Below are 23267 nucleotides of genomic sequence, written 5' to 3'. Positions count from 1 at the left end.
GCCACCACGCCTGGCCAGGCTGGTACTAATTTAAAAGGCAGGGCCCCTGGTTACCTGCCTCAAAAGCAGATTTTTTCAACCCAACTGTAACTGTTTCGATATGAGATATTTCCACTGTAGCCCTGCTTCAGTGTCCAGTGTTTTACTAGGTTAGGTCCTGATTCACGGCAATAAAAATATACTTAAAATCGCATTTTCAGTTCACTGGATGACTACAATCAAGCTGCCACCCGCCGAGGGGAGCAAAATAAAATTCCTCTTGCAGTGAAGACACACCGCTTCCGGTCTGGTACAGAAGCCGGTTAGCAACCAGGAAATTGGCGGAACCTAGAGGCTGAACTCTTGCCCCTGGAGGGTTTGCTTTGTGAAAAGAACACTTCCGGTCGGTGAGTTTTTAACCCCGCATGTCATTAGGTCGGCGCCCAACTCTGACGTTCCGATTGGCCATGCTGACGCTGGAAGGCGGGCTTGCGTATGGGGTCACGCTCTCCTATTGGCTGCTGCTGCGGTGGCGGTTCGGAGTGAGGGTAGCACGTTGAGCTGAAAGCTGTGCGGAGCGGCGCGGCAGAGAGCCCTGTGTTGAGCTCAGTATGTCGTGGGAATCCGGGGCCGGGGCAGGTCTAGGTTCCCAGGGGATGGATCTCGTGTGGAGTGCGTGGTACGGAAAGTGCGTTAAAGGGAAAGGGTCGTTGCCACTCTCGGCCCACGGCATCGTGGTCGCCTGGCTCAGCAGGGCCGAGTGGGACCAGGTGACGGTTTATCTGTTCTGTGACGACCATAAGTTGCAGCGATACGCGCTTAACCGCATCACGGTGTGGAGGAGCAGGTAAGGTGGCGGGTTTGGCCCTTTTGCCTGCGTGGTGGTGGCGCTGCACCTCTTCCTTTGTCGAGTTTCTATAAGGCCCTGTTCTCCAGTCTTCCCCTAAGTCTCCTAAAGTTGTCCCTCTCCCAAATGCCTGGGGGAACGCGGCAGCCATCTCTTGCGCTAATCCCGTTAGCGGAATGGAAAGTAAGGTGTTGTGCCTCAGCAATTCTCGTGTTGTATCTGTGAGGTTTACCCATTACCTCCAAAAAGTGACCTTCTCCCAACTTGGAGAGGATGCCGGAGGGACTAGTGAGGCCTGAGCCAGGGCTTAAGGAGTAGATTAGTACCCTAGGGTAGATTTCCGATTCCAATGGGGAGGAAGTCTTGCCTGCAAGACAGTGTTTGAGTGGGGCGCCTCGGTCCAGTTGGTAAGATTGAGTTGGGAGCCGACTAACAAGGGATAAGTGGCTCCTCTAGCTCAATGAGTTGATTTGGGGGTGAAAGAAAGGGGTGTGTCCACACAACTGTTGATGGACAGTCTACCAGTTAGGTGTCCTGTATACGGCCTAGTCAGCTCCTCATGCCCTGTATACTGTTGGATCCCACAGACATTACCGTGTCTCCTCCCACCTTCTTGTTTTGTGTCTGTTCATGCTCTCTTGAACCAGAATGTGATGGGTGTAGCCTGCAACAACCTAGGTTCTGAGGTGGAGGGTGGACCAGTGTAAGGGCTCTTTATGATGGTGCTGGACTGTGACCCTTTAGGTCAGGCAACGAACTCCCTCTGGCAGTGGCTTCTACTGCTGACCTGATACGCTGTAAGCTCTTGGATGTAACTGGTGGCTTGGGCACTGATGAACTTAGACTGCTCTATGGCATGGCATTGGTCAGGTAAGACCTGCATGGGGCAGGGGTGGAGGTTGGCTTTGGGGACTGGAGGCAGGGGAGGCATGTGATAAGCAAAACTTGGCTTCAGGTGTTACCTGAAGCAAAACCCTGCGTGTACCTCATTGTGGATCAGCCTGTGATTATTGCTTGACTTATCAGCTTTTGGTACCCTCGTCAACACATTCCTCTTTTTCTTCCTTTTTCCTGAAAGCCTTCTCTTCCATTTTTCTTTCTATCTTGGAATGTGGAGGAAGGGATTCAGACCAGGTGATCTCTGTGGGTCTCTTGGTGGTCTGATATTTTTTCTTACCTTTGAATTCCTCACCCAGAGGAACTTGTCTGAATGGCTCAATGTCCTCGCCTGTGATTTAATGTGGACTTTCCAACCCTGTCCCTGTCTATTCCTAGCACTACCCTTTTCCCCTTCTCTCCCTCATGAACACTGAAAGATTGCTGAGTTATGGAAGTGGAGACATGGGCTGGGAATTCCTGACTTACAAAGTGACTCATAATGGTTCTAGCTGTATACACGTCGGAAAAAAAGGTTGCTACTGAGTTTTCATATCTGTCAAAGTCTTTGTTTATCTATTTGCCCTTGTCTGCCTTGAGATCCTCCCTTTCTCTTCTTATTTTCTCCATTGGTTAGCTGTGCTCCCCATTATCTGATGTAGTCCTTTGCAGCATTTATAACATATTATGTTCTAGCCTAATATGTTACATTATATCATGATTATTTATCCTAGACCGAACTGTTCAAGGCTAGAGCAGTGTCTTATTCATCTGTATGGCTTCATTATAGGGCAGACTCTCATTAAATGTTGGAATGGATGGAACTGTCTCTGCTCTGGCTGACACCAGCTGTAGGAATAGGACAGGACAGTCGGTGGAAAAGTGGAAATGCAGGGTTTCAGTAACTCAGCAAAGTGTTTGGAATAAAATGGTTCCTTGGGCTGTGCCACTTATTTCTCCCTCAACTCCAGGTTTGTGAATCTTATCTCAGAGAGGAAGACAAAGTTTGCCAAGGTCCCCCTCAAGTGTCTGGCTCAAGAGGTGTGTATGATTCAGTGAACTTGCTCAATTCTGTCTCCAAGAGGGCTCACCAAATGGGGCATGGGGTAATGTGGGCACACAGTCAGACTAGCTCATCCCATCACTACCAGCCAAGCCCAGCAAGAATCCCAGAGCCTCAGCTTCCAGCCTGAAGGAGGCACAGTTGCTCCCTTGCTCTCATATGACTGGTATCTCAGAGGGCTTAGCCTGCCCAGCTTGCTGGGAGGAGCCCAAATGTAGCACTGGGTGGGGACAGGAAAGAGGTGACAGTCACAGCGCCTGCCCTCAGGGAGCTGACAGTCTGAGAGAGGAGACAGCTCAGCCACTATGAGTCACTTTGTAAATCAGGAATTCCCATCCCATGTCTCTACTTCTGTAACTCAGACATTCCTACCCTGAGGAGTATGTGAACTGTGTAGAGGCCCAGAGGGCAGGCATGCTCTCAGTCATTAGCGCTTCCCGGAGGAGGTGTAGGAGGGAAGCAGGGGTAAAGGATACTCAGGGAGGAGGACAGGCTAGAGGGAGGCTGGAGAACGTGATTGTTAATGCTCATTCACAGGTACTTCTTTGTTGTAGAAGGGTGGTTGGTGGTTAGGGGAGGTGTGTGCCTTTTATGTTTCTGATTTTCTTTTCTTTTTTTGAGACAGAGTTTTGCTCTGTTGCCCAAGCTGGAGTGCAGTGGCGTGATCTTGGCTCACCACAATCTCCGCCTCCCAGGTTCAAGCAATTCTCGTGCCTCAGCCACCCGAGTAGCTGGGATTACATTTGTATTTTTGGTAGAGATGGGGTTTCACCATCTTGGCCAGGCTGGTCTCCAACTCCTGGCCTCAAGTGATCCACCTGCCCTGGGCTCCCGAAGTGCTGGGATTACAGGCATGAGCCACTGTGCCTGACCCACTTTTCTGATTTTCAATACCTCCTCCATAGAGCAGTAAAAAAAGAATAAGAAGAGCTGTTTTTTTTTCTTGGCTCTGTCACTGTGATTGGAATCTTCTTTCAGGACCTCAGTTTCTCTAGTTGTAAAATGGGGCAGGAGGTGGTCAGGATAATTAATCTCTGGCTCCCTTCCAGCTTTAATAATTATTTTCCAATTTCTGTACTCACACCCTCCCCTGTAATCAGGTAAATATTCCGGATTGGATTGTTGACCTTCGCCATGAGTTGACCCACAAGAAAATGCCCCATATAAATGACTGCCGCAGAGGTGAGTCCTCAGAGGTTATACCTATCACAGTTAAGCCCAGGGGCCTGGGCTTGGTGGCGCTGAGGGTAGAGGGATAGGCAGGAGAGTCTCCACCTGGAGTCAAGGCTGGGACTAGGGTGAAAGAAGTGAGGCCTCGCCTTGGGCACAACATTTAAAGTGGGGAGAAGTCAAAAGTTCCATAATCAAGATAAATAACATATTAATGTGGAAAAATTCATGATAAACATAATATCAAAACTTTAAGTAAAACGGGATTAGTATTACTGATTTCTCTTTTTGTTTAAGCTTCCAACATGGCTTGGCATATTTTGATACCTTGACTACAGAGGTTTTTTTGCCTGCCCTTAAGTTGTTTTTTGTTTGTTTGTTTGTTTGTTTTGAGACGAGTCTCACCCTGTTGCCCAGGCTGGAGTGCAGTGGCACGACCTTGGCTCACTGCAACCTCCACCTCTCGAGTTCAAGTGATTCTCCTGCCTCAGCCTCTTGAGTAGCTGGGTCTATAGACACATGCTACTATGTCTGATTAACTTTTTTTTTTTTTTTTTGAGACAGAGTCTCACTCTGTCACCCAGGCTGGAGTGCAGTGGCGCAATCTCAGTTCACTGCAACCTGCACCTCCTGGATTCGAGTGATTCTCCTGCCTCCGCCTTCTGAGTAGCTGGGATTACAGGCACGCGCCTCCATGCCTGGCTAATTTTTTTTTTTTGTATTTTTAGTAGAGATGGGGTTTCACCATGTTGGTCAGGCTAGTCTCGAACTCCTGACCTCATGATCTGCCCGCCTCAGCCTCCCAAAGTGCTGGGATTACAAGCATGAGCCACTGCACCTTGCTGTATTTTTTTAGTAGAGTTGGGGCTTCATCATGTTGGGCAGGCTAGTCTCAAACTCCTGACCTCAAGTGACCTGCTCACCTTGGCCTCCCAAAGTGCTGGGATTATAGGCGTGAACCACAGTGCCTGGCCACTCCCCTTAAATGTTGTTCCTCAGGTAGTGCCTCATTAGTCTCACATACCTCTCCATAGTTGAGGTGGGGAGGTTGCCAGGCATGAGCCATCAGCAGTGTCATGAACCCAAGGGTTCCTTGGACATCCACCCCATCCCGATTAAGAATCCTGGATTTAGCCTCACTCTTTGTGATGGGAAAACAGATCTAGAAAAGGGGAGACTTGGCCAAGGCCATGTAACTAGCTAATGGGGCTGATTCCTACTTCTGCCACTTACTAGCCCCTTAACGGTTTTTGGCATCTCGTCTCTAAGTCCAATAATAGGTTTTTTTTCTAGAAAAAGTGCTGGTAAGCAGGATAAAGCAAAGAGCAGGGGGATAACCCAGAGTGAAAGAGGCTGCTTCGGGATATTTGAGATTTGAACCTTGGAGCCAAGCCTTTTCCTGGGGCCTTCCTATAATACCCACAAGATGAGGCTGGAGGCCTGCTAGCTGCCTGCCTGATCCTGTGGCACTGCCTGCCTTCCCCCCTCTAGGCTGCTACTTTGTCCTGGATTGGCTCCAGAAGACCTATTGGTGCCGCCAACTGGAGAACAGCCTGAGAGAGACCTGGGAGTTGGAGGAGTTCAGGGAAGGGATAGAGGAAGAGGATCAAGAGGAAGATAAGAACATTGTTGTTGATGACATCACAGAACAGAAACCAGAGCCTCAGGATGATGGGAAAAGTACGGAGTCAGATATAAAGGCCGATGGAGACAGCAAAGGCAGCGAAGAGGTGGATTCTCATTGCAAAAAGGCCCTGAGTCATAAAGAGCTATATGGTAGGTGTTTTGGAGGGCAGAAAGGGGCCCATGAGCCCAGAAGGCTCAGGCTTAGAGTTAACGCTGTTTATTTCCCTGGCTCAGCATTTCCTCTGGGGCTGTGGTGAATCTTAGCTTAAAAAATTACTGTCACAAACCATCCTCCTGGCTCATTTCCATAGTATAATGGCTGTCACATTCGCCTCACAAACCATCTTGAGCCCTGTGAAGTAGTTGGGGAAGGAATTCTAGTTCCTCAATTACAACTCAAGAAATGAGGTGAGAGAGGCTCAGAATCCCATCAGGAGAAGGGGTCTGGGCTGGCAGTCCTATCTGTCTCCCCATTCTGTTTTCAGAAAGAGCCCGAGAACTGCTGGTATCATACGAAGAGGAGCAGTTTACGGTAAGAAAGTGCCCTGGACTTGGTGTGCTCTCATCTGCCCCAGCCATTTCTTCCCTCTTGCCAGCTACCTGAGAGAAGTCTTGAGAAGGAATTTGAAAGAAAAGTGACAAAGCGTGAGGGAACTTCTCGGAAAGAGAGAGGGGGGAACTAGGAAGGAGACAAGAGGAGCAGAGTCCAATTGGCTGATCCTCCACACCGATGGAAGGGAACAGATGATGAAGTTTGCGGATAATCTGCCCCACTGGGTGGTAGGGAACAACTGGGAATGGGTAGTTGCGCAGTCCTGCAATTCCGCAGCTGACCAGTAGATGGGGCCCAAGAGCTTCCCTAAATCAGGTGAGCTGGAGGGGTGCTCTTTTTAGGGAGGTCACTCAGAAACCGTTTAGCTCAGCCCTTCCTTTTCACAGATTAAGAAATTGAAGCCATGGATGAGTGAAGGGACAGGCCCAAAGTCACATATACAGTTAATGATAGAACCAGGATTAGTACCTGGATCTCCCAGTTATCTTTCTTCTGTAACTCATTGCCTCCCCTCATCTCTGGCCCTTTGGCCTAAGAGTCTCTATCTCCAGCCAAATTCCCCCATTGAACATCTCAGTATTTACCCACAGGAAATTCAGTTGGAGGAGGAAGGGAGGGAGAAGGAGGAGGAAGTCTCACATTTGAGAGTCAGGCTATTTTTAGTTGCAAGGCCAGTAGGGGAGTTGTGGGCCCACCCCTGCATGCCCTGCCCTGTCCCCTGCAGGGCAGTGCTGAGAGGTCCTATGGGAAGGGATCCTGGAGGGGTGGAGGTGGGTTGCTTGGCTGAACCAGCCTTCTGATGGGACCCTCTTTGCTGGCAGGTGCTGGAGAAATTTAGGTATTTACCTAAGGCCATTAAGGCGTGGAATAACCCGTCCCCACGTGTAGAATGTGTCCTGGCAGAGCTCAAGGGCGTTACATGCGAGAACAGGTGTGTAACTAGGTAACCGGGAGCTGCGTATTCTCTAGGATAGAGGGTAGCAGCCTCATTGAAATCGGTTTCCCTATCCTAGCTTGCCAACCTCTGCTGTACAAAATCCCAGGGATAATCCTGATCCCCTCCACAGTGACCCTACATTTGGCAGAACTGTCTGCCCTCAACCCTGCCAACTTCCAGGTGGGGGTTGCCTATACTAGAATGGCCAGAGGCAGGAATGCCCACTGTCATCCATCTGCTGGCCAGCTGCTTTCCTGTCTGTCGGGTGGCATGTGGAGCTCTTGACAACTAGGAAAATCCCTTGATAATTACCACCTCACTCACTGCCTAGCCCTTGCCTAAGTTTGAGGTAAAAGATATATGTATGGTGGGCACTGCTAGTCTTGTCTTGTTTTTTTTTTTATTTTTTATTTTTTTTTTGAGAAAGTGTCTTGCTCTGTTACCCAGGCTGGAGTGCAGTGGCGCAATCTCGGCTCACTGCAACCTCCACCTCCCGGGTTCAAGTGATTTTCATGCCTCAGCCACCAGAGTAGCTGGGACTACAGACGTGAGCCACCACACCTGGCTAGTTTTTGTATTTTCAGTGGAGACAGAGTTTCACCGTGTTGGCGAGGCCGGTCTCAAACTCCTGGCCTCAAATGACCTGCCCGTCTGGACCTCCGAAAGTGCTGGGATTACAGGCATGAGCCACTGTGCCTGGCCTTTTCTCTTTTTTTACGATAGGGTCTTGCTCTGTCACCCAGGCTGGAGTGCAGTGGTGCGAACATAGTTAACTACAGCCTCAACCTCGCACACTCAAGAGATCCTCCCACCTCAGCCTCCTAAGTAGCTAGGACCAACAAGCATGCACTACCATGTCTGGCTAATTTTTTAATTTTTTGTAGAGATGGGGTCTCACCATGTTGCCCAGGCTGGTTTCAAGTTTTGGGATTCAAGAGATTGTCCTGCCTTGGCCTCCCAAAGTGCTGGGATCACAGGTATAAGCCACTGCAGCCGGCCTGGTCTTTTTTTTTTTTTTTTTTTTTTTTTTTTTGAGACAGAGTTTTGCTATTGCCCACGCTGCAGTGCAGTGGCACGATCTTGGCTCACTGCAACCTCCGCCTCCCGAGTTCAAGGGATTCTCCTGCCTCAGCCTCCCGAGAAGCTGGGACTACAGGCACATACCACCACACCTGGCTAATTTTTGTATTTTTAGTAGAGACGGGGTTTTGCCATGTTGGCCAGGCTGGTCTGGAACTCTTGATCTCAGGTGATCCACCTGCCTTGGCCTCCCAAAGTGCTGGGATTACAGATGTGAGCCACCACGCCCGTCCTGGTGTTTTCTTTTGAACTGCCATTGGAGGATATTAGCATCCCTTGGATAGTCATGGTTAGGGGAATAGAGGTGGGACCTTCTCGGGGTCTGGCTCCTAGAGACTAAGTTCCTTGTCTCTCAAGTATGGCTGTGAGCCTTTGTTTCCAAAACAAAGTGCTCAGCTCAGTCCAGAGCAGGCGCATAGTATGTCTACCCATTCTTCTTTCCTCCCTAGCTCTTGGGGGCTTTCTACCTAAATTCAGCTGGAAGGGCTTTGGGGGACTTTCCGCTAAGAACTTGTGGAGGCAGTGCTAAACCTCAGCTAGAGAGAAGTTGGAGAGTGTAGGTAGGTGGTGTAGGTAGCAGAGTAACCCTGGGTGAGAACTGCAGTGTAGGCTGGGATTGCCCCTGGAGTCTTCTCTTCATGTCCAGGATACTCGTTCCAAAAGTATTTTATCAGTGTTTGCCCAGCCTAGGTTTCTTGGCTCTACCCTTCAGCAAAAGGGTTGGTGGTGGCTTCATTAGCAGCTGGGAAAACTATGCCCCTAACACAGTAGTGTCTGCCTGGTAATGCTGGAGGGAGGGATCTAAGTATGTCAATTTTCCAGGCATTAGGACAACTTGGGAGCTCTTTTTTCCACGTCTAGGCTTGGTCAGTTAGGAGAATGTCTATATCTGTTTAGTGTTGCTATAAAGGAATACCTGAGGCTGGGTAATTTTGAAGAAAAGAGGTTTGTTTGTCTCATGCTTCTGTATCCTGTATGAGAAGCATGGTGCCAGCATCTGCTTCTGGTTAGAGCTTCAGGCTGCTTCTTCCCCTCATGGCAGAAGGCAAAGGGGAGCCCACATGTACAGATATCAAATGGCAAGGTGGAGGGGGAGATGTCAGGATCTTTTTTAACAACCAGCTCTTGCGGAAACTAATAGAACAAGAACTTAATACTGTGGGAGCAGCACCAAGTCATTCATGAGGGATCCGACCCAATGACCCAAACCCCTTCTACAGGCACCAAGGTCAACATTGGGGATCAAATTTCAACATAAGATTTGGAGGGGACAAACATCCAAACTGTAGCAGAGAGCCTCTTAGGAAGCCACTAACTCTGGAGGAATCAGCTTGCTGTTGCTGGTGTAGGTTTGAGCTATTAACCCATTTATGCCGGAGGTTGCAATTTTTTTTTTTTTTTTTGAAAAATCAGACCTTGGTGAAGACCTTGAGCAGTAGGATATAAATAACTCCCACAAGCTTAGCGTTCCAATAATGGAACACTAGGCATAAATGGGTTAATAGATAGGGATGAGAGATTACCCCTATAGCCTACTCCTGCAACCCCTCTAACTTTGTTCTGGGTTTTTAGAACCCCTAGTAATAAGGCCTATGGACCATATATGGTCTAGCAGTTGGGTCCCCAAGGTTTCTACTTCTAGGATCTAAAAGAAGGTAGCCAGGGAGAAGAGAAGGGGTAGGGTACTGAAGAATGGTCAAGATAAACAGACTGCAAGAACTGAGTCTAAAAGCCCTTGACCCCATGATCCCAGGCATTTATTTCCTTCTGTGGATGTGGAACTTTTTCCTGTCTGTGTGTTGAAGTGTATTCAGACACTACTGCTCTCGTTATGGGCCATAGATCAGCATTAGTGCTTGGTAAGCACTTGTTCAAAACCCACTGATCCCAGCCTCTAACCAGCCCCTGCCCGAGGAGGCTGAAGCCTAAGATCCAATTGTCAACTCCCTTCCTCCCCACTCCTACCCACCCACCACCCCTCTCCCTGTGCTGCTTCAGCCACTTGAGCCAGAGGCATTAGCTGCTTTGGAGGTGGGTGGAGGAGTAGGAGAGGGTCTTCTGCCAGCATCACTTTGCTAAACTAGTGTCCTCTTGTTCCAGGGAGGCTGTGCTGGATGCTTTTCTGGATGATGGCTTCCTTGTCCCCACATTTGAACAGTTGGCAGCTTTGCAGATAGAATATGAAGGTAGGGTTCTGGGGGCTCACTGCACCCTTAGGGTTCTGATTCCTGGGTGGAAACAGCTGGGGTGGGCTGGGGGGCCCTGGGTTGGGGTGTGAAGGCTGTTTCCTGCCATTCCATGGCCTCTGAAAGTCCCTCAGCCTTCCTGGCTGAGCAGAACAGGTAGCCCCACTGACAATTGTGGGGCTGCCCTTAAGTGCTCTGGAATGGGGTGGGGTGGGATGGGGTGGGGTCGGGGAGTCTTAATGACATTATTGTGCCATGTTCGTTGTGATTTAGCTGCTAGCTAGAGAGCTAGAACAGCAGAATTGGAGGGGCCTTGTGAGGTCATCTAGTCCAACATCCTCATGTTACAGATGGTCAGACTGAGGTCCAGAGAGGGGAAGGTACTGACCCAAAGTCACACAGTGAGTTATTGACAAAGCTGAAGCTAGAACCAGATCTCTGTTTTGTTTATACTTTATTTTGAGTCAGTTGTTGGTTGCCAGATACTAACTGGTTTCTCTCTCCCCACTGTTCTGCTCTCCTCTTTCCTTTGTTCTGCGGTGGCAACTCTGTTGTTGGTGGGGGGCTTGGCTCATGCGCGCGCACACATTCTCTTGCTCTCACTCTCACTTCCTTTCTCTTGCTGTCTCTTGCTCTCTCTTTCGTGCTCTCCTGCTCTCTCTCTCCTATTGCCCCCCCAAATGGGTGTCCCTTACAAACCAGAAAACGTGGACTTGAATGACGTCCTGGTGCCAAAGCCGTTCTCTCAGTTCTGGCAGCCCCTGCTCAGGGGCCTGCACTCCCAGAACTTCACGCAGGCCCTATTGGAGAGGATGCTCTCTGAACTGCCAGCCTTGGGGATCAGCGGGATCCGGCCTACCTACATCCTCAGATGGACCGTTGAACTGATCGTGGCCAACACCAAGACTGGTGAGGGAGACTAGCCCTAGCCCTAGGGCCTAAGGCAGCCCAGGCAGGAGCCTCTGCCACTGTCCTCAGCTCTCTGCTAAGAAGCACCAGGCAAACACCTCCCGTGTTAAAGGTTTAGGTTTGCCCAAGAGGGCCCCACGGCAGCAGTGGACAAATCTCCCTTTTCCTTTTCTTCTCAGAGCCAACTAAACTGGGCTGGGGCAAAGTGCCCTGAATTCTTTGAGCAGTTGGGAGGTATAGGTGGGGAGTCTGGGGGGATGGGGAGGGACAGAGCCAAACTTTCTGAGGTGAAATGTTGGGTGGGGGGCTCACTGCTTCCTTCTCCTTAGATCCTCTCTTCTCTCTCAGGACGGAATGCTCGCCGATTTTCTGCAGGCCAGTGGGAAGCAAGAAGGGGCTGGAGGCTGTTCAACTGCTCCGCCTCCCTTGACTGGCCCCGGATGGTTGAGTCCTGCTTGGGCTCACCTTGCTGGGCCAGCCCCCAACTCCTTCGGATGTAAGTCTCTTGAATTCCATCTGGTAAGAGGGTGAGGCCCTTCAAGCCTCAGGGCCACACTGCCCTAGAATGACTGAGTTAGAAGGGCCCTTTGGGGACAGTCTAGCCCAGTCTCACTCCCACTGACAGATGGGACAACTGAGTCCAGAGAGGGGAGGGGTAGGGTTTTCTTAACTAAGATCATACAGCTTAAGACCTGACTGAACTGAGTCCAGTGTGGGAATGGATAAGACAATCCCCCTAGAGTGCTTAGCACAGTGGCCTGCACAGAGTAAGTGCACAATAAATGGTAGCTGCTGTTTATTATTGAACCCAGGTCTTCTGACTCCGAGCCCAGTGCTGTTTCCTCTATTATCTTTCCAAAGTATACCTCTGATAGTTGCTTAGCAACCTTCAGTTGCTCCCTATTGCCTTCCTGTTAAGTCTAGGCTTCTTAGCCTGACATTCAAAGATCTTTCTGATTCTGGCCCAACTTACCATGGTAGCCATACCTCCTGTGAGTCTCCTTTGCCCTATCCACCCTGGGTTCTATGGTCAAACTGAATATTGCACTGGTAAATACCTGTGGTTGTCTCCCTTTCCTTTTCTCTGTCATTTCCTGACCCTGAGCCACTTCCCTCATAATCATGGAAGCCTTTAGCACCTGATTCCCTTCTTGCTTTCTTGAGCAATATCTGTTTCATTTGGATGACTCATCTGACACACTACAGCTCCTCAACTCCAGTGACTTTCATTCTCCACTACACTCAGCAACCCATTTCCATCATTCGGAGCTATTCCACCTCTGAAAGCTCACATCCCAGCATCCCACTCGGTGACCACCACTTCTCGTCCTTCTAGTTCTCACCCTTGCATCCCATGACATCTGCTCTTTGCCTGCATCCAGATCTCCATCCCTCCATTTCCTGCATCCCTTGACCTTGCTTCCCCTCTATCCTGTCTGTGGTTGCTCAGTTCGGCCACTCATCATCAGCACCTTCAGCTTTGCCCATCCTTTGGCCATATCTGACTTGCAAACCCCTGAGCTGGAATTGATCCTCCCCATTCTGCTTCCCCTGCTCCTCAGCCCGGGTAGCTGAGCTCTGCTGGAGAAAACCACATAGCCCTGCGGATTGCTGCCACTGCAGAGGTATGATTTTTAATCTCGGGCGAGGCCTCAGTTCTGCTTGTCTGAACTTTTTACTTGTTTTCTGACCACTTTCTCTCCCATTTCCTCACTATTCTAAACCCTTACCGCTCACCTCAAGCCCCTCCCCCTCTCCCATTTCACCCTAGCTTCCTCGAGCACATGGAGGCATCCGGCAGGGCCCCCTCGACCTGAGGTCCAGCCCTCGTGAACTGATCTGCGGCTGCACTCAACCTTCTCGCCAGTCTCAGGATGAGGTGGCCTTGCCCCACCTCAAAGCCTGCTCCTCCACCTGTGCTCTGGAGCCACCTCTGCCAGCATCGCTGGGGCTTCACCCCAGCCTCTACCTTGCTCTGCTGGCTCTTGCTCTTCAACCTAGGAACGTGCCTGAGCTTTTCTCATCTTAAACAAAACAACAATAACAGCAACACGAGCAAAATCTCCTTTGACCCTGCATCCCTCTGTTGGGTTATCATCAGCTTATCATTCCCACCCTTCCCATCAAAACATCTCAAAAGAGTAGTCTACACTCAACACTCTCCTTTTCCTCACTACCCTCTTACTCCTCAACCTGCTGCAATTTGACATTCACCCCCAGAGTTGCTTTGACCTCCTAATTACCAAATCAGTGGGCCCTTGTCAGTCTCTGTGTCTGCTGCATTGATGCTGTTTACCACCCCCTCCTCAAAAAATGCCTGTGCTTATTACTAGTTCCTATAAAGTGCTGAGACCCAAATCTGTCTAGCCCTGGCCCCTCCCCCAAGATTCAGCCTCCTGTACTCGACTGCATGTCAGACATCTCCCCTTGGATGGCCCACAGGCACCTTACTGTGACCAAAAGAGAATTGGTCGTCTCAGTCCCCATCTCAACTCTAAAGTGATCTTCCTCCTCTGTTCCCTATCTCACTTGGTGGCGGCACCATCTACCCTGTCCTGTTGACTCTCGAATACTTCCCAAATCTGAGGTTTTGTGTTGCCGTGTCTACTTCCCTTAGTGTCTCCTTCCCTCTATCAGACTAAGCTTTTCAAGGGCAAGGACTCTACATCAGCTGTCCGTGCCCCAGCACACCACACAAGTCTAGGCACCAAACAGGCCGCGGTAAATGTCGTTGAATTGAACCGTGCTCTGCTCTCTCATTCCCAGCAGTGCTGTCCTTGGTGGGAGCTGAGCCAGTGCCTGGGGAATGAATGAAGTGGGAGTCTGGATGCCAAGACCCTCTTAGTCCCTGATCCCCCTATTGAGTCCAAAAGTCTTTCTTAACCCTGATGGCATTTGGGACACAGAGGTATTTGTAAGGTTTTAAAAGTGGCTTTGTAGACAAAGTCAGTCAAGGCAAGACTTCCAGGAGTTGGAACTGAACAGCCACATTGCCAGATGTGTGCTCCAGACTAGAAGTGATGTGGATGGGTGGGCAATTGGGAGGAGAACCAAAAGGGCCTGGATGAGTCAGAGTTTCAAGAGGAGGCATTTGAACAATTCAAGCAGGAGAAAGAATAAAGCAAGTTTCAAAGTCCAGAAGGAACATGGCATGTGTATATAATGGGAGGGAGGGAGTGACAAGAGCAGCATGGAGAGGTTTGGATAGGTGGCCTTCAAGGTACTTTCCAATCCTAAGTGCCTGCAGAGTGGAAGCTGCTGGTCTCGGAGAAGTCTGGACCACAGAGATCTTCTCCCAACCCAAGCATACCAGAGGGATGCGACACATGCCAGCAGTAACAGCGGCTCACTTGGGTACGATTTCTTGTGCACAGATCCTGCCTTTCCCAGATAAGCAGTGAATCTAGTCCTAATCACCCCGTTACACAGAGTGGGGAACAGAGGGGGTTTGCCCAGGTATTATGCTGCAAGTCAGAGCTGGGGCCAGAATCCAGATAGCCTGTCCTTAGTCCCATGCTCTTCTGTAATACTCCACTAGATTGTATTATTGCAGAAAGCATCTGTTAAACACAGAACTTGGCTTTTGTTTTCCCCAGAGAAAAAATAAAAGATACTATTGGAAATTAAGTGTCAGGCATGGTGCTGTGTTTTTTTGTAGAGGTTAACTTCATTTACTTTGACACAGCAGTCTTGGGAGGTGGAAGTATTATATATTATACCCTATTTGACAGATAAGACATTGAGGCTCTAAGGAGTGATGGGACTTATCTAATAGCTACACATTTGTTGATGGTGGGACAGGGATCTTGGCCCAGGTGGTGTGAGCCCAAAGTCCACCTTCATTCCATCAGCCTGAATCTGTGACCTTCTCAGTCCTGAGCTATGACCAGACATACTCGAGGAAGGGGGTGTATTTTAAGATTTGCATCACCCCCGCACCTTAGTGGTCAGACTAATGGTTCGAGATAGCAGGTGGGTAATCATAAGCAGGGCCGATAAGGCATTTTGCCAGTATCAAGTGTCTGGGAATATTTATTATTAATCACACTAATGGACCACCATGAGAGGACAAAGTTTCTCTCTGGCTTTTCATCTGATTAGAGCTGGAAGCTTTTCAAGCACTTTCTCCAGCCAGCCAATATCAATTTAATTTGAGCCACTATCGTCTTGGAATATGAAATTGCCTCCATAGACAGGATCTCCAGTGAAGTCATCAGCCCCCCAGCCCTGCCCCCACTGACCAGTCACCCTGCATATGTGACCAGTCTGCATGTGTCCAGAGAGAAAACAGCCTGCTGAGCTCATGGCCCGTCTGTGAACCATCCGCATCCATCTGTGACCGGGTGCCTGTTAGGTGCCAGGCTCTATGAGAGGCTCTGTGAGGGGTGCTCACCTCCCTCTCCCCTCGAGCTTCCCTTCCCAGCAGCTCTGTATCTGTTGGTGGTTTTGCTGTTGGCGCCGTCTTGTGTGTGCACAGTGTCATCATCTTTAACTCTGCCTGACCCCTGCCATCAGTCACCAAGCCCTGCTCTCTGTCTGTCTGTGTGTCCTTCACAGCTTCACTCCCTCCCATCTCCAATGCCAGTGCCCCAGGTCAGCCCTCCCTGACTCTGGCCTCAACTGTCGGAACAGGCTCCTCCCTGGTCTCCCTGCCTCCAGGCTGCCTGTCCAGGCCAGCCTCCACATGGTCACTTGGTGATCTTCAGAAACATAGCCTTCATGTGTACTCAGAATTGGCAGGTGAACCCTCACACACACACCAATGCACACACTTACCTTCCCAGCCCTCTCTTCCTCCCACGGCTCCTCAGCACAGGCCGTGCCCTCTAGCTGGGCTACTCACCGCATGCAGCAGCACCATGTGCTTGCTCTTGTCTCTGGGCTTCCCGGGCCCTACCTCCTGCACGAAGCCCTCCCTTGGTCTTTCCTGCCCTCCTCGTGCTCTCTGTCTCCCTCAGCCCCGCAGTGCCTGCAGTAGGTTCGCAGTGCTCATCTGGCCTCCCTCCCACATCCTGCTTTGTCTTGTCAGCCGCTGCTTTTTTTTTCTTTTCCTCCATTCCAGGCTGGGCTGTAGCTGCTCCCATAAAGGGATCACAGTTTGTGTTCCATGCAGAAGGAGCACAGAACACTTCCAGGCATATCCTTGGAGCTCAAGACAGGTTGCTCAGCTAGGCCAGAGAAGAGAGGGATCTGCTCATTTCCAGCCCTGCAGGCCTGTTGGCTGTTTTGTGCATTTATGTAGCTTTTAAGTGCAGACTAATAGCTATCATTTATTGCATGCCCACTATGTGCCAGGCACTGTGCCAGGCATTCTATGTGAGCTTTCTTATTTACTCCTCCCAACAATCCTATACATTAGGTATCATTATTGTCCTCATTTTACCTGAGAATGGAAGTGAGGCACAGAGATGAACCACAGAGCTTGTTCTGGGTCCATGGTCCTGTTGTTTCTATGTTCTGTCTGCTCTACTACACTGCCTTTCAGAGGCAGGTCTGGAAGTTCAGAGACCAAGTTCAAACCCTGGAGTGTTGGGGTATGAAGTGGCTTGAGATTTTGAATCTTTCCTACCCCATCCCTCCCTTTGCTCAGCATCTTCAAAGCCATGGGGCAGGGCCTGCCAGACGAGGAGCAGGAGAAGCTGCTGCGCATCTGTTCCATTTATACCCAGAGTGGAGAAAACAGCCTGGTGCAGGAGGGCTCTGAGGCCTCCCCCATTGGGAAGTCTCCATATACACTAGACAGCCTGTATTGGAGCGTCAAGCCAGCCAGCTCCAGCTTCGGGTCTGAAGCAAAGGCCCAGCAGCAGGAGGAGCAGGGCAGTGTTAATGATGTCAAGGAAGAGGAGAAGGAGGAGAAAGAGGTCTTGCCAGACCAGGTAGAGGAGGAGGAAGAAAATGATGACCAAGAGGAGGAAGAGGAGGATGAAGATGATGATGAAGATGATGAAGAGGAAGACAGAATGGAGGTGGGGCCTTTCTCTACAGGGCAAGAGTCCCCCACTGCCGAGAATGCTAGGCTTCTGGCCCAGAAAAGAGGAGCTTTGCAGGGCTCTGCATGGCAGGTTAGCTCAGGTAAGAACTACTTTGTCCCCACATGGACTTCTTTTCTCTTTGGCTGGCTCTTGAGGCTTCCTTCTACCCTAGGAAGAGATGGAAAGTAGCAGGAGGTAGCCAATGTGAGGCAAGCCTGGAAGGCAGCCTGGTGCATAGATGACAGCTGGCTTCCCCCACCTCTTAGGATGGAGCCTGTGAGTGCCAGGGACCACTGTCAGGCTGCTGGCTACCTCACATAAGAACACATTCTGAGAGGATGACATGGGTGTGAGCCCTGGGCAGTAACATAGAGGCAGGAGATAGCAAGAAGTAGGGAGTGTGTACATATATGGTTCTGCATGTGTTTTTCACTTGCAGTGAGACAGTGCTTTCTGTGTATGTGTGTGTGTGCCTCGAGGCTGGCTGGTGGTGAGACAAGATTTTGCTGTGTGTATTAGAAAGAAGGAACCTAGGAGACCGGGCGTGGTGGCTCACGCCTGTAATCCCAGCACTTTGGGAGGCCAAGGCGGGCGGATCACGAGGTCAGGAGATTGAGACCATCCTGGCTAACACGGTGAAACCGTGTCTCTACTAAAAATACAAAAAAAAAAATTAGCCGGGCGTGGTGGCGGGCGCCTGTAGTCCCAGCTACTCGGGAGGCTGAGGCAGGAGAATGGCGTGAACCCGGGAGGTGGAGCTTGCAGTGAGCCGAGATCGTGCCACTGCACTTCAGCCTGGGCGACAGAGCGTGACTCCGTCTCAAAAAAAAAAAAAAAAAAAAAGAAAGGAACCTAGGGCATTAAGTCAGAGAAACAGGAAGTGAGATCACAAGAGAGAATAAGGAATGCTGTGATTTTTAGGTGAGCACACAAATTAGTGAGGCCAAAGCTAGGAAGAGGCTGCAGGGAGGGTTAGTGATAGGGATCTGCTCTTCCTTTTGAGTACCCTTGCTTAGGTTAATGAACAGGAACCTTGGAGGCCGGAACACCCAGAAGGGATGACAGAACAGTGTGGTGTCTGTGTGCTGAAGCCTGGGGAGGGAGGGAGAACAGCTGGGCCTGTGTGATGTGGGGTGTGCAGTGGCAGAGAGTGAGAGGGGAGGCAGTGAATGAGTTTATACAGAAAGATACTATGGCCTTTGTTTGTCCTTGTATGGACAGGGTGGAAGGGCTGGAACATAAAACATAAAGTCTGTCTCTCTGTGTGTGTGTATGGGCATGTTCCTGTACCTGCTGGCCAAACCATAGCCCAATGACAAATAACTTAGGGCAAGGAGGACTGTGTTGGGGGGGTCTTTGTAAATATTGAAAGGGAGGGGCCTTGACATAAGCAGAATTGTGTGTGCGTGTGTGTGTGTGTGTGTGTATAGGAAAAAGGGAAAAGTAGGGGCAGTTAAGTCATGGCCAAGCAGGCTGTCGTACAGCTTTGTGAAGAGGAGGCAGGGTTGCTGAAATCCATGAGGGCTAATAGGTAATCTGTGTGAGAGAGAAGTGATAGCATTGAGGTTGGTGGCTATGGAGGGGTAGTGGGAACAGGCAGTGAGATATAGCCATCCAGAGATGGCCTGTATGTTCACGCTGTCGCTGGGGACATGTATAAGGGTATCAGGCTAAAGAGGCAGGGGTAGTGATGTAGACAGCATTGGTGATATTAGTGATGACAGAGAGATGATCGGGTCAGTGACAGAGCCTATGTAGGTAGTGGCCCCTGTGCACGAAGGTGTCTCTGTATCATGGAGTAATGCAGGACATTAAGACAGGCATAACTTCCAGTAAGAGAGCCAGGGGAGGGGGATGGACAAGTAGAGGAACAGTCCTTCCTGAGGAGCTCTGGGTTACATAAAAAGCTGGTCCAGGGTTGACACATTATAGAATGCCAGGGGCATTATGACAGGGAGAATTCTTTGAGTACCAGGGAGATGCAGAAGGCCAGAAATGGAATCTACATGGAATGCACCAGTGAAGGCTTCATTCGAAAACACTGAATGCACTTGTGGAAGGATGGGGAGGGACATTTAATATAATACTGTGTGGTAGGCGTCTCAGTGATAGGACAGAGAGGGATGGGGGATGTCCGGCATCCCCATTCTAAAGTGGAGCATCTGTATATGGGGGGATGTGAGTTGTGAATGTGGAAAGTCTAGAACATTAACTCTTTCCCTTTCTCCTTTGCCATTGCTCCTTCTGTGTGTACACATGTGTGGGGAGGTAGGGACAGGAAGATTCCTGGTTGTATGCCAGTGAATGAGGGGTGTGGGAGGCAGGGAGTGAACAGGACAGTCACTGAGTGAAGGACTTGTGTATGTGTGCTTCTGTATACATATTTGGGTGGCTGTGAGGGGTGGGATGTGTGGTGAGACAGTCGTTCCCTAGAAAAGGGGTGTACCTTGTGCATCTTGGGACAAGAACTGCAGGGGGCAGGGGAACATACTATCTCAGGGAGTCCACCCTGAGATGGGCATGGGGGTGTGTGTGTATCTCTGCATTAAGAAAATGTGTGGTATTCAAACAGGCAGGGGAGTGTGTGTGTAGATTTGTAGGAAATCTAGGTCATTCAGCTACTCTGAGGTACTGGTGGGTTTGGGGTTTGAGGGGGAGGTGCTTTGGGAATTCTGGGACATCCAGACCCTCCATGATGTGTCCCTGTGTGTGTGTCTACAGACAGGGAAATAGGGGTGAAGATGAAAAGTTGAAGCAGTGATACAGCCTGGTCAGAAGTTGTTGTTTGTGTCCGTGTGGAACATGCCTGGGGAAGTAGGAAAAGAGCAAAGAGGGACAAAAATGTCTGTAGTTGTATACTTGTATATGTAAGCACATAGAGGGGGAGAAGGACCATAAAGAATGTGTGGTGAAGCACTCTGGTGGAGAGGGGCTCATGAGAAGTGATACCAAGAGCAGTGAAGGTGGAGATCCTGAGAGAGCCCACCTGTGCTAAGTGGGGTGGGTGGATGGACAGGGTGAGCAGGCCTGTGCACCAGTCGGAGAACCAGCTCATCAGCCCAGTCTTGCCACTTCCCTTTGCTCCACAGAAGACGTGCGATGGGACACATTTCCCCTAGGCCGAATGCCAGGTCAGACCGAGGACCCAGCAGAGCTCATGCTGGAGAATTATGACACCATGTATCTTTTGGACCAGCCTGTGCTAGAGCAGCGGCTGGAACCCTCAACATGCAAGACTGAGTGAGTGCCCATGGCAACAGGATTTCTCACCCCCTTTCTCTGCCACCTGTGGGAGGGAGAGAAGACAAGGTGAGGTGGGTGGGGGAGGTAGCTGTCCCCAGTCAGGGCCTAAATGAGTGAAGTGTAAGCCCCAGTCCCTGGCTGGGCCCTTGCCAGCTCTCCCTGTCCCAAGTGTGGGGAGCCAGTGAAGTAGCCACACACAGCTGGGCTTGGCATCCCTCTCAGATTGCATTCAGTTTGTGCTTATGGATGGACGTGTGTGTGTGTGTGTGTGTGTGTGTGTGCAGGCACACACACACATTTTGGGAGGAGAAGGGTCCATAGCTTTCAGCAGATTGTCTAACTGGTCCACCACTCCTAAAAAGTCAAAAATAGATGCTCTCATCCAGCTTTTTCACGTTACTGAGGAGAAAACTGAGGCCCAGAAAGGGGAAGGGATTTGTCTAATGGTGCATAGAGTAATCAGTAGGCCTCCCCACACTGTCCAGGCGCCTTGGTAGCAAGGCCTGCACAGGGCTTCATGCTCTCCCTCAAAACTCGCCTCTGGATCACAGGCGTGAGAGCCCTTGGGTCACCAGGGAGCCAGGAACCAAGCAGCCCTTGCTGAGGGGCTATGCTAGTAACACAAAGGAGTCCATCCAAAGGGCCTGTACATTCCAGAATGCTGGGCCATTCTGACCAGATAATCCTGTGAGTACTAGAAAGGAACCCCTGCGGGCCCCTGAAACTAAGTCTTTCCCTTTGCTGCCTGCCCACTCCCTGGGAGATGAACCCCTCTTCATCTGGGCATTCTGGGAAAGGGCTATAGAATCCAGGGGCCCCAGAAGCAGGCCAGACCCAAGGCAATGCCATGGACTCTGTCCAAGGCCATGGGCCAGAAGGCCTCTTGGAGAGGAGAGGTGGCAGCTGGGGAAGCCAGGAGATCTGTAGTTGGGAGTGGGATTCACATGTCTGAGAGAGAGGTGCCCTTACCCCTCCTTCCCAACCAGCCTGGCCCTGGGTAAGGATGGCTTATTGAGTACCATGGATAGCAAGGGTGAAGTGTGGGCAGCTGGAGCTGTTCAGTCAAGAAGGAAGCTGATTCAGCCCAGCTCCCACACGCACTGTAGTAGGGAGGTTTCCTTTGCTGTGGAGGGGCATGCCCACCCCTGCTTCTTGTCTCAGCTCCACCCCTGACTTGGCTGTGTGGCCTTGGGCAAGTCCATTCCCATCTCTGGGCCTCAGTTAACTTGTCTGTAAGATTGTGGGTGATGGGAGGTGGTGGAACTAGATTATCCGTAAGGGTTCTTTTAGCTGCAGTAGTGTAACCATGGATCTGCCTGAGGGTAGGGTGATGGCTTTGCTCTCAGCTGTCACCCTCACCCAGCTGGAAGGACCTTGACTTGCGGGAAGCAGGGGAAGCAAGAGTGTTATGAGCAGGGCCAGGGAGAAGGAGGGCAGAGCCACCCTCCCTAAAGCAATCTTGCAATCGTGGGCCTAGTCTTATAGCCCAAGCCTGGCCTTGGGCCCCTTAACCAGCTGTTGGGTGTGGGAGGGATCCAGGCCCCCAAGCTCTAAGGCCTTGAAAGGATGTCCTGTTGAGGAAGCTACTTTCAATGTCTTGGGAGTCAGGTTATGTGGGGCCCCCTCCCCTACCTCAACCCAAACAGCTCTGCTTTAATCTGGTATATCTACTAGGGCTCTGCATAAAGCTTCATTTGAAAAGTTCTTGCCTCCTTCCCTCCCTCCCTCAACTGAGGAGAGGGCCAAGTCAACCCTGGGGCCCACACGAAGTCGTTTCTCGGATTTGCTCCCGTCTCTTTGTAAAGCCAGGCAGGAGAGTGGACCCATCCCACAGATACACACATGTCAAGCACTCTTGGCCCCTCCAGAGCCTAAAGCTGCCTCCTTCCCTGACTGACCTCCCACTCTCTCCTCAGCACCTTGGGCCTGAGCTGTGGTGTCGGCAGTGGCAACTGCAGCAACAGCAGCAGCAGCAACTTCGAGGGCCTTCTCTGGAGCCAGGGGCAGCTGCATGGGCTCAAAACTGGCCTGCAGCTCTTCTGATGGCCATCCCTGGTGCAAGTGTTCATCCAGCCGTGCCAGGGCAACAGCCCACCCCCTAGTACAACTGATGCTCCCTGAGACAACCTGGGAGACAGCCTGGATCAGCCACATCAACTCAGTTGTCCACCACAGGGGAATTTTGAATGTCTTTTGTTTTTGTTTTGTTTTGAAAAATAATAAACAGGCAACTGTAGTTTTGGTGTTTGTGAGATGAAGAGGGTGGGTGCTGGGGCAGACCAGTATAGTTTTCCCTTTACTGTGGAGGCTCCAGACAAGGCTTTGACCAGGAGCTAGGTCCTGAGGTCCTTTGGGCCTCTGGCTTTGATTGCTCCTATAACCAGGCTCCACCCATATCTTATTCCGGACTCCTCAAACCATTTCTGTTCTCAGCTGTAGTATGAGGCCAGCTCACTTGGAAGCATCAGGCCCCAGAGGCATTGCTGGCTACAGAGCCTAGCGAGTGGCCGGGTGGTTTGCTTAGAGCCTCCCTGACAGCGGGAAGAGCGAGGCCAGCTTGCTGCTACCCAGCAGGCTTCCTGCTGTTCTCCACACCTGCCCTCACTATGCACCAAACAGCAGTTGAAAGCCAGAGAGAATATTTTCTTTGTCACTTCTGCACTCTTTTGGCCTAGAAAAGATGAGAGTGGGCTTCCCTGTGGTGTGCATTAGAGCCAGAGAAACATCTTAGGGACTGATCCAGAGCCCCTTCTCTGTGCTCACCAAATCCCCTCAGAAACTCACCTCACCTTAGAGTGCCTACCCCATGTCAGCCCTGAGCTACCA

General features: G+C 50.6%; 1 protein-coding gene across 13 annotated transcripts; it reads left to right on the top strand.

The window, feature by feature from the left end:
* The first annotated feature begins 446 nt into the window (after positions 1-446).
* Positions 447-22677, top strand: LAS1L (LAS1 like ribosome biogenesis factor). Of its 13 annotated transcripts, none has more exons than XM_004064285.4 (14): positions 473-826; positions 1571-1696; positions 2674-2743; positions 3866-3947; positions 5427-5711; positions 6047-6093; positions 6936-7045; positions 10232-10317; positions 10668-10718; positions 11020-11226; positions 11575-11722; positions 16817-17298; positions 20288-20438; positions 22358-22677. In XM_004064285.4, exons 1-14 carry the CDS (start codon positions 591-593, stop codon positions 22482-22484), a joined length of 2208 nt encoding a protein of 735 aa, XP_004064333.1. In that variant the 5' UTR covers positions 473-590; the 3' UTR covers positions 22485-22677. The 13 variants fall into 13 exon arrangements, 10 of the variants coding, with proteins under 10 accessions (XP_004064332.1, XP_004064333.1, XP_055232947.1 ...); XM_019019409.3 differs by having other exon boundaries at positions 496-826; positions 20291-20438; XM_004064284.3 differs by lacking the exon at positions 10668-10718 and having other exon boundaries at positions 447-826.
* Positions 22678-23267: the final 590 nt, after the last annotated feature.

Source organism: Gorilla gorilla, chromosome X (genome assembly GCF_029281585.2).
Source record: "Gorilla gorilla gorilla isolate KB3781 chromosome X, NHGRI_mGorGor1-v2.1_pri, whole genome shotgun sequence".
Classification (NCBI taxonomy): Eukaryota; Metazoa; Chordata; class Mammalia; order Primates; family Hominidae; genus Gorilla; species Gorilla gorilla.
This window is presented reverse-complemented; position numbering and strand designations above follow the sequence as displayed.